We start from the raw sequence: 16,436 nt of genomic DNA, 5'->3' as shown, positions 1-16,436 counted from the left end.
GATATGATAATCAGACCAAACAAATGCATGGTGGTTATCAAAGGATGTGCAAAGCTTTTTTTCAACTTTTGAGCAAGATTTTTAAGATTTCTTACACCCGGTTTTAGAATCCTTAGTGGCAAGGTATTTCTTAAGAGAGTATTGTTTGAGCCACCATTTGATCCCATGTTTCCTATAGTTAAAGATATTAACAATAAGCCTTAAATTTTATGGTTCTGAAAATGATATGGTAATGATTTTTTTCGAAGGTAGTTATGATAAATAATATGACGTACAAAAATGAAAAATGAGGAGAACGAAAAAGAAAAAAAAATGCTTGAGTACTAGTGGGTAAAAGTGAATATGGTATAGGGTAGGTAGTTTTATTTTAATACGCATGTGACCTACATGGTTCTTTTCTTATTTGATTGATCTATGGTCTTTATCACGAAGCTTCACTATGGGTGGCTCTATAGTTCTAAATCGATTCATAGAGAACACAACTCAATTCTAAAATATTAAACCATTTAATAGAAAAACTATTCAAATGGAAATATTTTATAAAATGTCAACTCTAGGAGAGACTTTCATGACAACCAAACAAGATGTATATCTATAAGGTTATCATTACACAATCTCTAACTTATCTTAGGTTGCACTCAGCCCAGGTATAGATCCCACTCATACGTGTGTGAATCCTGTTAGTGTAGTGTGTGGAGAAATAAATAGAAATAAAGAAGTTATCATATTTAGACTAACTTACCATGAATACATATAATCAATACATCAATTATCATAAAGACGTAAAAATTACTATAAATAAATAAAATAAAAGATACCACAATTATATTCACAATAAAAATAATTAAAACAAATAAATACAAGATGGAGTAATATAAATAAAAATAAAAATAATTATATACAATTAATTAGGTTGGACTTGACTCTCCAACATTCCGCACCAGAGTCGCCAACTTTCAAGTGAGATTTGTCTGGGAAAAATGAGTCGCCACCAATTTTATTTTATTAAAGAAAAAATTGGATAAAACCTAAAATAATGATTTTGAACCAAAAATTTGGATTCAGGATCGAGTAGTGAAAGTATTAAATTCCTACAACTTTCGTTAAAACGGTTACCGAATAATTAATTGTATAAAAATTATTTATTTATTTATTTACTTTTACCCCAAAAAATAATAATAAAAATAATAATTTACATTAATAAGATAAGGAAAATAAATATTTTTTTTATTAATTTTGTTTGATATGGGAAAGACATTGCTCTTACGTATCTCTAGGTGCAATAGAGAAATCAAAACACGCGTAGTTTTTGGATATAAAATATTTATGTGTTGTCCGATTTATTATTAATTTGACTTTATATATATATATATAAATAAATAAACAACAACAACAACAACAAAGGAGAAAAAGCAGAAAAACTTTTACTATTTTTTTACTTTTATAAACTACAAAGGAGAAAAAGCCAAAATACAAAAGCATGAAATCCCTTTTTCTGTGTAAAACAAAAGTTGAACAAAATTACAGCCAACGGTGGAAACAATATTGCACGGTCACGAAGGCGTGAGAAAATTCGTGAGTCGGCCGCGCATATGTGGTGCTGACCGGCGGCGGTAATAACAAATTAATTTAAGATCTATCGCTCAAAAAAGAAAACAAAATAAAGAGGAGAGGTCACAAATTTGATAAAGAAGTAGATGATCGTATAACAATCGATTTGATTCTTATTAGTTCATTTGAAAATTTAATCGTGAAACCAAAGAAAAATCTCTTGTTTATATCATACGTGTGTAGTATAAAAAAACCTCCATAACAACAACAATATCAAAAAAATAGACGAGGAGAGAAAGAAAAAATTATTTACCACACTGGAGAAGTTTCTTATTAGCTCATATTTCCTATCCATCTTCGCTCATTTTCTGCTTTTTTCTCTCCTTTTCTTCTATTTTCTTTTCCTATTACTTATAATTAGAAATTAGGTTAAAAATTTTAATAGACAATAATTTCCATTAATACTCATTAAGGTAATTTCTAGTGTTTTCAAAAATCTAAGTTAAGGCATGATTTTTTAACCCTTTTTAATAAATCATAAATTAAATTGAATTCTCAAGTTTTAGTTTCTTTTAAAAACTTTGCTCAAATTCCAAAAAATCTTATTCATATTTAATTTACTCCAAAACATCTCATATTTATTAATTTTATATTTAATTTATTTTTATTTTTTAATATATAAAAATAAAGTTTTGAATTAATTTTACACCATATTATTATTAGACCAAAAGGGTAGTAAACAAAAATAAATGAAAGCCTAACATATATATCTTTTCATTAACAAGTGAATATCATATAAAAAATTAAATAAAAAAATAGAAAGTTAGGGTAAAAATTTCAAACCCCCATATTATTAATTTTTTGTGAATGTTAAAAAAAAATATGGACAAAATTAAGTGTCAGACTTTAATTTACTTGAAAATCAATGTAAATAATAAGTAAAAACGAAGACTTTAATTTTGTCCAAAAAAAAGTTAGCATTGCAAAGAAGTGTGTGATTCGTTTTCTCGGCTTGGGATCCGAGTCATTTTCCCGACTTAGGAAGCGAATCATTTTCTCGGCTTCAGATGAGCATGACCTTTATAGCATCATGTTTACGTCTCGTTTGTGTATGAAAAACCTGATAAATAATCCGAAGTTGAAAGTAGATGGTGATTACAAAAAGTTGTAGACTTGGTGGTACCTTCAAAGGTGAAGAATTTTGTGTATTGTTGGTTGTGGGACTTAGTTGATTTTTTGGTGCAATCAGGGTATGAGTTTAGAGAAGTTATTTTTAAGTTATTGAGTGAATTGTCCAAGGATAAAAGTAATGTGCTTACTATGATGTTGTGAAGTTTGTAGATGAGAGACTTGTTGAGATTGTCTTATGTGGTAAATATATATTGGACAAGTGGAACATTGTTGAGATGGCGATGGTTTGAAGGGGTGTCTCGCATAATTGGTACAAGGCCTTAATGGCGACCTCCGCCTATGGGTTTTATAAAATGGAAGATCAATTCTTCTTTCTCGACAATGCATAATAAGACATAAATTGAAATTTGGATGAGGGATTAAGCAAGTCTTTTCATTGCAGGCAAAACTATTTGGGTGCATCATGTTGTTTTAGTCAATATTGGTGAAACTTTATGATTGCTTATTTGGGTGCATCATGTTATTTTAGTCAATATTGGTGAAACTTTATGATTGCTTATTTTTATAGAATAGATAGTTGAGTTGGATTTCACCAATGTTTTGTTTTCTATGGATTCAAAGGTCATTGTAGATTTCTTTAATCATTCCTCTCACGATATAATGGAGTTTTTCGTTAAATGTATAATATTTCTTGATGTTATTCGTAATCGTTCTTGTTGGAGTTTGCTAGGAGTGAGGTTAATATGGTTGTTCATTAGGCTAATTTCAATTTCAAATCTTATCCTTATGTTGATATGGTAACATGTATTGATCTTATAATTAATGAAGAATTCTCTTTGTAAGGTAAAAGAATTATTTGAAAAGAAATGAGTTTTATTTTCATAAACAACTTAATTAATAGTTATAGCATAATTGGTTATCATAAATATATCCACGTTTAAGTTATATTTATAAAAAAGATAAAAAAGATCAAAATTGTTTTCATAATATTGAAAAGGTGGAACTGTTGAATAAAATGAACAGGTACACCTGATGGATTCGAACTCCGAGTCATGCGCGAAAAGAGGCATTGATCAACCAACAGTGAAACAATTTAGGTAATTATTGAAAGTTATATACATTGTACCTCTTTCTCAAGTGCATTATTTTTTTAAAAATAGTGTCACTTATGAAAACACAAAAACTTGGAGATTGATCCATTAAATGATATTGCAATTGTTGATACTAACATCCTTGTTGTTGCTGTCTCTGATCCTGATAACAATAATTTTTATTCTGAGTTTGCTACTCCATCAACGGAAATTCCTGCATCCACCAATTTTGCACCACCAGCTTCTCCCATGCCCAACCATCCACATCCACCAATTCTAACATCATTCATACTCGAAGTAAAGAATCTACAAACCAAAGGCTTGGTTCCATAAGCTCCACCAATTTCTACTACAACAAAAAGTTTATTCATCAAATCTACTCAAACAATTAAACTCCTCATAATTGTGTATTTTAAAGATGTTAAATTATTATCACAGACAACTCTGAAAAAGAAATTAACAACCTCATTCAATCACTTAACTCCCAATTTCCTCTAAAAAACTTTGGCAATCCAACCTCTTCTTCGGGTCTACTTTTGTCTCAACACCTATGGCCACTTCCACTAAATAGTTTGCAAGGGGGTGTAAAGTGTTAAAGTCGAGATAAAATTTAGCTACAAAGTAAATCTAGTAACCAAGTAAAAAGACTTAGCCAAGAAGCAAGTTCTTAATCATGAAGGAGACGTAGGCAAATTTGGCTGAACTCCGTTATCAAGTTTTCTGTTTTTATTCCCTATTTTTCACTTTCACTTTAGTCTGACGACAATAAAATCTTGTGTAGTTTTCTAACAACTGGTATTAGAGCTCTTGTTTAGAGAATGATCCTAAAAGTCAAATTTACTTGGGAGTAATGACTGCAGACGAAGGAAACCTAAAAATTCAAAAGTTCCGACTATGTGGACTTTGGTTTTTGGAAGATGCAAATTGACAATTATTTGTATCAGAAAAACTTGTATCATCCTCTAACGAGAAAGAAACCAGCCCAAATGAAGGATGATTGGAAGCTTCTCGATAGACAAATCCTTGATGTTATCCAATTAATGTTATCTCGTAATGTTGCTTTTAACATTGCAAAGAAAAATACTACATCAAGTTTTATGTCGGCTCTTTTTAGCATCTATGAAAAACCGTTAGCCTCAAATAAAGTTTATTTGATGAAGCGGTTGTTTACGTTACGGATGACAAAAGACGCCTCAGTTGAGTTCAGCGGCTGAAATTTTATTTTAAAATAGTTTTTCGAAATTCAAAATCAACTCTTACCCATCTGCCTAGTTAATCTAAAAAAATATTATTTATTACTATCCAAATTTGCTAGATAGGAAACTGGATTAGTAAAAATAAACAAAAGAGATGGATCAGAGATATATATGCACACATGAGTAGTACTAGTAACACTCTTTAAAATTCACTTTTTAACACTCATTCTTGAATGAAATACATGTGAATCTCACCCCTTCCCACCACTTTATACCGTCAGTTTAACCATTTGAGACATTGGCATGCTATAAAGTGTTGCTTAGGTGAGTTTTGTTGTGATGTGTATAGGCTTGGCTTGGTGACATGTAGCAAATTTATTCATAATTGCCAATACTCTAAAAGGTTTAAGAAATGAAAAACTGATCTAACTAGGTATTATTTTTGCTAATTTTCGTTATTGTATTTGTGTTATAACTTACGATGATAGTAAGACGGTATTGTTTCCAGTTTAATTAAAAAGTGTTTTCAAAGTTAAAGATGATTGTATATTGTCAAAATTTTGATTTGATGTTGTTCATTCATATAAGAACTATTTTAATACAATATTTAGGGATTAATTTAAAATAAGTGGCATTTAATGTGTTATGCCATCACATTTAACTTCGTTAGATTACAAGATTAACAAAAAAAACTTAACTAAAAAATATTTGACAAAAATTATTTTAAAATACTAATAAAGTTAAAGTTAAAGACGTGTTTGAAAGTGATGTACCAAATCATGTATCAATTTAGTGGTTTACTTCAATTTCAATAAACATTACATTTTTTGGTCTATTGACAAAGATAAAATGATGAATGACTCATTATAATTTTGACATAAAAATATAAAATGTATATTTTGTTAACTTATTGATTTTCCTTCTATTTTTCATATTTATTTTCTAAGTTAGAATACAAATTAGTTAATATGTGGTATTATAGGACCAACCAACAAAAATACGTTATTTATCCTTAATATATCTCCTTTTACTTTTATAAATTGATATTAAATATATTTATATCATCATATTAAAGTCATTTTTTTTACTTATACATGTATTTTAAGCTTTAGAATTATTTATATGTCAATCTTTATAAAATTCTAAACCTCAGAGTTATTTATGTGTTATTTTTAGAAAAATAGGCTAAACAAATATAATCTTTTGCAAAACTGCACCATTCTTTCATAAAATTGACTCTTTTTTTACCTTTGTATTTTAACTCCTCTAATTCACACCTCTCAAATACCCTATTAATTTTTATAACTCTCAATTAGTATTACCATTAATATTTGTAACTTAGATTTTTTTCAAAATAATGTTGAAAGTAATATGTTGAAGTCTTAATTTCTTTGTGGTATTTATATATTACATTAATATAATAATTAATTAATGATTATGATTCCTTCTTATATGAAATTTATATTTATTTAAATAATTACAATTTTCTATCAAACTTATCTTTTATATATATATATATATATATATATATATATAATATAAACAAAATTACCGCATAATTATTATTGAACTTTTATATTTACAATTTATCTTTTTTACGAACATTTTACAATTTGTTATTACTGCCAATGGATGATATGCTTGGCTATTATTCTTTATATATATATGCAGAACCCCACACACACACACAACAATACATAGTTGGTTTTTTCTCTATAACTTTTCTGTTTTATATATATATATATATATATATATATATATATATATATATATATATATATATATATAATTATTATCTATATGCATATTTTTTTAAAGAAAATTGAAAATATTGGTGAGAGTATATTTACTAACAAAATGATGAAAATATTTAATATATTTATATAAATGTTTCTTTAAATATCAGAGCATATATGATTTTTTGAAAAGAAAATAAAAACTTAAGGAAGTAGGTGATATATATGTTACATGTTCTTACACTAAAACAAAAATTGTTTAGTTGATGAAAAATATATTAGGTTTTTATATAAAATAAAAGAATACATTTGTTGAGTAAAAAAGGAATAATTAGTTTTTCATAAAAAATAAAAATAAATAAAATTTGTACATGATTTGACTATTTTAATCATTTAACAAAAAATTCTAATATTACAAGATTAAATGACAGATATAATCATAATAAAAATATTAAAAGAACTGTATGAAGTGAAAATTAAACCCATTCTTTGTGTCGTAAATATATCATTATAATGTTATCAAATAAATTTAAACAAAATTTATAACAATATTTAATAAAATTTATGCACAACAGTAGTATTATGTACATAAACATAAAGTGAGAATGTAAATAAATATATAAATAGAAATAGTATTTTATTATAATTATAAAAATTTAAATGAGATTATTTGTGATACATATACCACTATTATAATATTAATAATGAGAAGAATAGTTATTTAAGAATATAAAAAATTCACTAATTTTTTAAAATTAATTTTATTACATGTTATCGACAAATATCGTAAGAAAATATTTTAATAAAATTTTTGTATTATTTAAAACATATTAATTCAAATTAGTTATAAGCTAGTATATATTATTAACAAACTCGTGCAATGCACAAGTATAAATTTTTGAATATCCAACTTGATGTGTGACATCATCGAGTCAAACTCTTAGAATTCAAGTGACTATTTCTAGTATATAAAAATGAAGTAACACAAATGTCACATGTTTATCTAGACTAGGAGACGTCACTCTTAAGAGAAAAAAATACTAAGAATTGAAAAAGTAAAAGAGGAAATGAAAGCATCAATGTTTTTTATGTGCTCATAAAAATGGATGAGTTGATATAAATAGAGAGTCATGAAAGAAAAAATAGTAGTTAAAGTAGACCAATTAGAGTAGTGAGGTAGTGGAGTTAGAGCAAGTAAAAATAAATATATTTCATTCCCCCTTTGAAGTAGAAACTCCAAACCTAGTACTACTTACTATTGATTAATTAATTACTACTTTCTTTAATTAACTCTAGCTCTTCCATTGATTTACACCAACAAACCCCTTTAATTACCTGTACTCATTCAATTTAATATAAAAATAAATAATGTAATGCAAACACAAGTAAGTCGAAATTAACAAACGGTCTGTCTTTCTTTTTCTTCTTCGCTAGATTTTGGAAACGAACATTAGTTCTCATATGATAGGAAATAGTTAAAACAAAGTCCAGAGTTTGAATTGATAATTTCATATCTTTCTATAAAATCTGATGGATACAAAATATCCTCTTCAGCAAGAAAAATGGTACAAAGAATGAGCCTTGCATGTAAACTACAAAAATATAAACATTGAGAGAGAAATGTGATTACTGTCCTAGAATCCATTTCAAGCTATGTAAATAGAGTTACAACATCTCTACGATATCCTCTTACAATCAAAATCCTGGGCACATTCTCCAGTAACAGATCCATGTACTCCATATAGAAATATGCTGGGTGGCTCACTGGAGGTGGAGGAAGACTTACTAACACAACAGCAGCCATTCTTGAGTATCTCAAAATTATCGAATTGAGTTTAAGCGTTGTGTATAAAAACTTCTCCACTTGCTTCTCGTTAACAACCACAGGTTTACCATCTGCCATTAGAGGGGTACCTTCTCTTTCTGCTGTTGCTTTCATTTGAGTTAAATAATCAACAATTCTTTGTTTAGCACTGGTAAATTCTTCTAATGACTCGTCTTGGGGAGACCCACTATCCACTTGTACATCCCATTTCATTGTTATGACAAACACTTCTGCTTGCATCCGAAGATCATAGAGGAATTTTTTAACATCAGCTTTCAGCCCCTCTGCATCTGCGTCATCTTCTGCAATACAAAAAACCTGAATCTTACAACTCTCGAAGCTCTCCTTGGTGAGAAGCAATTGAGAGAGAAGCAGCATGAGACCACCATCTCTTACAATCCAATACAAATCAATCGTACCGTATTGCTTCTGGTACACATTTGGCCATTCATCGAGACCCTTCACTATAACTACTGCCTTGTTTGCAACAATACAATCATTAATTATACCAACAAAAGTAGCAGGGATGTCTGTTAAGTTCTCCCGGCGCCAGATTTCTGGATAACGCATCACTACAATGTTTGGCTTGAGGTTGCCAAGGCCCATTGTTTGGACAATGCCACGAAAGCCTACAGACATGTTAGGAGCCACAACAATCTCTGCTACACCTTCACAATTCTTGTACTCGATGTAGGTACTAAGTTGTTTACAAGCTGCCTTGGCATCTTCAGCACATTCTTGGTAATCCCCGTCTAGTATAGAAACAAATATCGTCATTCCTCGACCTTTCTTCTTCATACAGTTAGCAAAGTCTGCAAGTTTGGGATGACACGGAACATTTTCTGGCAGTTTGCCCCAAGGTCGACAAAATACAAGCGGAATTGGATACCAATTCTTTGGGTGCACTTGATTTGCTACAAAATAAATGGAAATAAGTTACTGGAGCAAAATAAATTCAGATGTGTGGACAGATTAAAAAAAACGGTAGTCTGATGCAATAAAACCCCAGCTATTCATGACTGAAAATATATTCATATTTTGATGCATTTAAAAGTTGACCACAGGACACGTTTATCCTAAACCTCCTCATATTCTTATTTTGAATGGTAATGATATTATACGTACTTTAGATGACAAAATAGAACAAGAGATAATCATGCAATACTAGAAAAGCAACATATGTTCAAGATTAAAAATCTCAAGGACTGTGATTATTTTGCTGACAGAAGTTGAAGCAAGAAAAGTGGTGTAGAAAAGCTACACTTCTCTTGCTTGGAACTTGGAAGCATCAGAAAAGAGAGGACAGAGAATTAAAACTTCTGTAGCCCACAATACGAAACAAACCAATCACATTTTCTCATGTACCAAATTTATCCTATCACATTTCTCACATTTTTCACATATATTATTTTATATAGGGACAATACGTCGTCATACTAAAATATCATTTCCTTTCCTTTCACTTTTTTAGTCAACCAAACAAGTGCAGAGAAAGCAAAATTCTTCTTTCTCTTATTGTCTTTTGTTCTAAATCCGAACAAAAGTTAATTCAGAAAACATTTTACTGCCCATAAAAGATAAAAAGGAAAATTTGGTATATTAAAGCTCCCAGGCTCCCATCGGGTAGTATTTGCAATACAAGAAACGTAATCAATATGGGCATGTGTCATAGAGTATCAGACCACAATATATGACAAGGATCTACAATTCTATTGAGTAGTACCCAGAAATTGCTAGTATAACAGTATTCACTTCCTCTTAATAACTACTACTAAATGAGAACATCTTTCTATTCTCTTGATGTTGATGCTTAGAGCCTTAGATGAGAAACTTCAATTGGACAACTGGTTTTCTTCTTCAATGTGTCGCTCATAAGTTACAAAAGCTTCCAACTAGGATGATCCTAGAATGCAAATTAAGTTCACTACCATTACAAAGATTTTAAAATATTGTACTACAAAATTCCAAAATACTAGAAGTTTTAATGCATGATTTCTTTTCTGTCCTAGTGGTAAGCAAGTTAATAAGACATTTCTAACCTCTACATTTCTAAACCTGTTAAATGATGGGGGGACTAATTTGAATGTCTACCTTCAACTTCAAGGACTAATTTGCCATTTTGTAAATTTGAGGAACCAAATTGTCAGATCACTACAATATCGAGGATCATAATGGTAATTCACTCATTTTTCCAACCCTGAGTGCAAGGTTGATAGGTACCAAAACAGAAAGACAAATTTGCATTTAATTGAAAGGTAAAACTCCTACAGCCATAGGATAAATCCTCTATTAAGCTGATACTGAACTACCAAACAGGAAAAGTAACAATGAATGGAACCAAGCTCCTTACAAGCAATAATGGAAGTTAATAGGAAAAGAAAATTCGATGCAAAAAAAATAATAAAATAAAATGATTAACCCCTGCTGATAAGGAACCTGTTTCCTTGCTCAAACAAACCAAGTCTAAATCACTCAACAAAATCCATGCATGCCTCTAACGCCACTTTCAGTTCACCTCCTTTCCTCTTAACGGACCTATCAAAGGTGATGAAATCACCTTAACCAACTCTAATAAAAGCTCCTATAAGCTATCTGGGAAAGGAACGCCAACAACCAGACAGTTATGTGTGTATTTATTTTGGTTTGGCACTGCAGGGAAGAGGACATCAAAGTGGTTCAACCAAATCTATCTCTAGACATCGAATCGTAATAATCTCAAAATCCACAAAGTTATCATATTTAGTATCATACCATCTCTTGACGCAAGTAGATAATTGAATTTGTAAGACATATACCTCCTAGCGACCGAAGACTACGAAGTGCAAGTTGGAAATAAGCGCTTTTGAAACCATCTCCCCAGTCCCCAGCTTTTCCTTTGATGCTCACATATTTATATATAAGGCTTGCAAGGGCCAAAGAAACGACAGTGAATGACCAAGAGATCAGGAACATGATCACTGCATTGCAAACAACGTAATAATCACCACAAAATCAAATTTCAAAATGAATCCAAAGCAGTAATAAGGATCTAATGAGTTGTAACAAAATATTCATTAGATTATCTGAAAATATTGTGAGATAATTATATATTTTGTCCTTTAAGGTTTGACCATACATATTCAGAAACAATAAATTTAGATAATTAAATATTTTTTACCCTTAATTTGTTTAATGAAAGTAAAATTCATTTACTACATGCTTTTGGTTTTTGTAAAATTCAATTGTATCTTAATTTCCTAAAAAACCAAATTTTAGACACAACTAAAAACCTAAATAGACCAAAAGGCTTTTAAAAATGTAATGCTCCCACTATGTCATGTTTGTATCGCACCCTAATGAAGATATATCTCAAATGTATTATGTAACATATTTTGAAAAACAGAAAAAATGTTAAAGAATCAAGAGAAATCAGATTTGATTCTCAATAATTTTATATTATTCTCTTTATTTTTATTTTTATGATTCTATCATTATTAATTACTAGCGTCCATCGGTCCACTTTCTTAATTGCGTTATAGTCTGTTTTCATTTGTCATGTTTTTTTATGGTAATATTATTTTATAATAAGTTTTTTTTTTGTTTTGTATTTCATATATTTTCATACAGTTAAGCAAAAATTAATTGAATTTGAACATGAATTTGTTTATGGGTCTCCCAAAAAAATTAAGCCTAAAGTAGAATGAATATGTTTATGAGTCTCCCAAAAAAATGACAAATCTAGGAACAGACAATATGAAACAAAGGATAAAGAAAAAGTCATAGATAAGAAGACGGTGGCTTCTAGGGTGAGGTAGTCATCAAGTCCCTCACTACTATCCCTACCATTACCATTATCCCTAACATTAACACTAGTATACTCACGATATCAATAAAAATTCCAGCGTTTTTTATTTTCCAATGCTCATCCAGCAATACAGTTCAACAACAACTCCAATGAGAACTCAATTAAGTACCAATTTTAATATCCAACAGATCTGTAGTGTTACTGTTACTGCATACACATTCACAACCACCAAAACCCATATCAACAAAAAGGTCAAGTATTTATCTCTTTTAATTAATATACTTTATTAACAATCTTATTATATCGAAAGATTTTTACACAGAACCTAACTCCCAGTGACCCAAAACCATTTCACTTTTTCTTTTTAATAAACTGGTGTGCGTGTGCCATGTAAATGGAAGAAAAATAATATCAAAGATTAATTCCAAGTTAATATGATTATATGATTTTGTCAATCCCGTGACTAAAAAGGGAAGGGGGAGGAGTAAGCAAGAACCATAATAGGGAGAAAGAAGAGGAGTGAAACTCAATAATATTAGAGAAAAAAAACTCAAAAAGGAGAGTGAAGAGAGATGAAAAAATTCTATGGTATGGTGCATGATAAAATCTGTGGACTGATTTAATCTAATGGTTATTTAATGTGGTTCATGGTGAGGGACTTAATGACTACCTCACCCTAGAAGCCACCTAAGAAGACATTATGAAGAAGACATTATGAATTAGACATCAAGGATTTGCATGGAAAGAGAAAATAAAAAACCACAATCTTGATTAGTGAAAACAAAAAGATAGGTGTAAAAGCAAAAGAAGAAAAATAGAATCAAAAGAAAAAAGTAACGTTACCAGCAACAGAGTATTTAAAAACAAAAAATGTTTAGGCCAAGATAGTGGTTAGTTGCAAAGTTTTCTACTACATTGTTGACACAGTGGGATGAAGTTTTGCTACTGCGTTGATACTCTCCCTCTTGCACATCCTTCATCTATGTCTTTCAATCTTTTATTTATTTTGATGGTGCACCCCTTCCCTCTCCCTCCCGACCCATCAGTTACGTTATTTTTTATCATTTGAATATGTTGCGTGTATGCTAAATATGCGGCAAGTTTGTTCAGTTAGCAGGTTTTTTATATATGACAGTTACAATTTTTAAGGGTAATTTTTGAAATAAAATAGGCTACACCAAAATAGTGTATTGCCTTCATATATGTTATAGATTATTAGATTATAGGTTATTAATATTGTAATTTCATTTTCTATATAAACGATCTAAGGTTGAAATAATAAAACATGAAAGTATTATTCCATTATTTTCTTCAAAAATAATTTGGGTACATCTAGGATACATATCCAAAACTATCCTAGGAGTATTTGTATCTGATACGTGTCCAATGCGGATACTTCTCTCATTTTGGAGCATCATGGTTTCGATAGTGCACTATTATCACTCATGTTTAGTTTTATTTCAATCATTGACATTTAAAAAAATGATTTTGCTGTCCTAGTTGTAGCCTTCCAGAATTCACCAGATCAGATATAGAGCAGGGATATACAGAAACAATTGAAGCAGTAAATTTATGGGAAAATAAAATGCACAGGAAGGCAGTATACCTATGCAAAGTAATGCTCCTACAAGCGACAAACTCCAATGGTGAAATTTCCACCGAGGACGCCAACTAGGAGCATCTAGTAGATCGAGAAGGAAGCAGGATAAGTTGACACCAGAATAACACAGAAGGAAAAACATGGTCACAGTTGGAGTGATAAGATCCAGATTTCCAATAATGACACACCCAATACATAGGAAAGCCGTAAAAAGGGTAGCAACATGTGGCTCATTGCCATCTGCAACTTTAAAGTAGTTCAGAATAGGTAAAATATCATCATTTGCTATAGCTGCAAGCAGACGTGGGGCACCAGTCAGACTCTGAAGAGCAGCACCCATGGTTGAAAGAATAATCCCAATTTTAATTAATGAAGGAAAAGGCCAGGCAACTGTAGCAGTAAGCAACCTGCAAAAAACTCCAAATCAAAATAAAACCAGTGAATAGAAATTCAATAAATATTCTAGATTATAACAATATCCTCCTCAGAAAAAAATGAAACACTGAATATGTGGCTTACAACCAAGTTCAACTACTTGTTTGCACTTTGCATAGAAAACATGGAACTTCCTGATACAGTTTATTACCAAACTAACTGCCAAAGGGAAAACTAAAGTGATCAAAGGGGTTTATGCATTAGGTGAAACATAAGCCATTTTTTTGGTGCACATTCAGAGGGAGTAGATCTTTTGAGCTGATGCTTGTATTTTACGAAAAAGCTACATAAACAACTTTTTGACTAAAAAAGTACCTGTCAGTTAAAAGCTTCTCTCTGGTGGCAAGGGCGCCAAACAGTATCACAGAGATAAGATACATAGAAGAAGTCACAAGAGTTGCAGCTAAAGTTCCAACAGGAATAGATCGTTGAGTATCTTTTAGAGAAGATGATCGATTAGAACCTGCCATTATTCCAGTCACTGCTGGGAAAAAGAGGCCCACCAAAGAACTGGGGAGAGAAGAAAATTACAATTAAAAAAATAAAAAACTATTTCAATATCATAACTAGCCATTTTTTCAAAAATTAATCCCTTAAGCCCTAGCATATATTGTAATAGATGCTAATATATTGTAAAATTATAAAAGTCGTTCCCCATTTTTTTCTCCCAAGGTTGTCAAACTAAAGAGTTAGGGTAAACTTGTGGAGGCCTAGTAAAACACATCATAAACTTGTCGCATAAACTCTTAAGAGATTACATAATTCAAATATATTGTTTAAAGTCATTTTGTAGCAAAATAGGATTTAGTATCTTGCCCATAATTTATAACGTCTAAACTCATAGGGATGCAAATGAAAGTAATATAAAGAATAAGCATAATTCAATACTTGATCCGTTTGTTATATTATACTTAGCCTGCACTTTACATTGTTTAGTAGTTTAGCAAAACAGAATGTAAATAATTACGCAATCATAAAGTAACTTCAACAATTGAATATATATGGCAAAAATCCAATCAAAGCAACCTAAGACATCAGCCAAAACTGTAAATTTTTTAGGCTAAAACATGTATCAATCCAGACTCACTCACTAGTAGATTTCAGAATTTACTGATTTTAGTTTATTTGAAGTTAAATGCATACACTAGCATAGAGTTTTTTTCTATCAAACTCGTCTTTATGCTCTAAGATTGTAAAATCTCAAGAGTTTGACAACCATGCTATCTGTGTGCACAGTAGTTAGAGCGACCAGAAATTTTCATGTACATAAATATTTGCCACTATCAGCTGGTGTCAAACAGTAAGTAAAAGTCTGGTAGCAACATGGACTGAATATAACACTCCATTGGAACTAACAATTACCCATTATAGATCCATTTCAAAATTCTACTTTTTCCTTTGAAAGCAATAACCCTTGTCAAATTCAAATTACGGTGAATAGTTAAGGATACTAAACATCAAATCATCAATAATGGTGATTGTAGACAAGTAGGTGACTAGTTAGTAACATATATGTGAAAACTACAAAATGATCTTTTTGTGACTTCAGCCATAACATATACAGATTTAGTCAAATGAAACTCATATGGTTATGATGTTTCCTGAGATTGACCACATATCACTTAGATCAATTGAAAACAGTTGATGGACTTTTCCCACAACTGACTTGCTGACAGAAAGTAAAATCCAAAGCACATTGATAATTCAGTTTTTTGCAAAAAGATTCAAAGATATAAACCATAAAAGATAGATATAAGAAGATTAGTAAATAAAAAAAATCTACATAGTCGTACTTGAAATTCCAAGTTACAGAACCATCAGGTTGTGGAATTCCAGCATTATTAGTCTTTTGGTAATCTGAACTCCAATTTTCTTTAATAGTCTCCAAACTCAAACCAGTAATTCCCTCTAAAATAAATATGGCAAAGAGTGAGAAAAAGTAACAAATTAAAGAAAACCAATAGCACAAATCAGTACTAATAAAATTTAAGTAAAAAACAGAAGAAAAATAAATAAATAAACTCAACCCTCAACAACATGAAAGGGGTAAGAGCAATGTGATCACTATGCCCTAAAAATGTATAACA

At 30.3% G+C, this 16,436-nt stretch overlaps 1 protein-coding gene across 1 annotated transcript in view; it reads right to left on the bottom strand.

Annotated features, from left to right (window-relative positions):
* Nucleotides 1-8,195: 8,195 nt before the first annotated feature.
* Nucleotides 8,196-16,436, bottom strand: part of LOC101505270 (cation-chloride cotransporter 1) — an 18,416-nt gene continuing 10,175 nt past the window's right edge. The window contains exons 10-14 of the mRNA XM_073364351.1: nt 16,143-16,257; nt 14,665-14,859; nt 13,921-14,321; nt 11,326-11,487; nt 8,196-9,444 (exon numbers count right to left, since the gene is read on the bottom strand). Of these exons, the coding sequence (XP_073220452.1) occupies nt 8,357-9,444; nt 11,326-11,487; nt 13,921-14,321; nt 14,665-14,859; nt 16,143-16,257 (1,961 nt within the window). The 3' untranslated portion in view covers nt 8,196-8,356. The remainder of the gene's footprint in view (nt 9,445-11,325; nt 11,488-13,920; nt 14,322-14,664; nt 14,860-16,142; nt 16,258-16,436) is intronic.

The sequence above is a fragment of the Cicer arietinum genome, chromosome 1 (assembly GCF_000331145.2).
Source record: "Cicer arietinum cultivar CDC Frontier isolate Library 1 chromosome 1, Cicar.CDCFrontier_v2.0, whole genome shotgun sequence".
Lineage (NCBI taxonomy): Eukaryota > Viridiplantae > Streptophyta > Magnoliopsida > Fabales > Fabaceae > Cicer > Cicer arietinum.
Note: the sequence above shows the minus strand (reverse complement) of the source record. Positions and strands in the feature narration are given on the sequence as shown.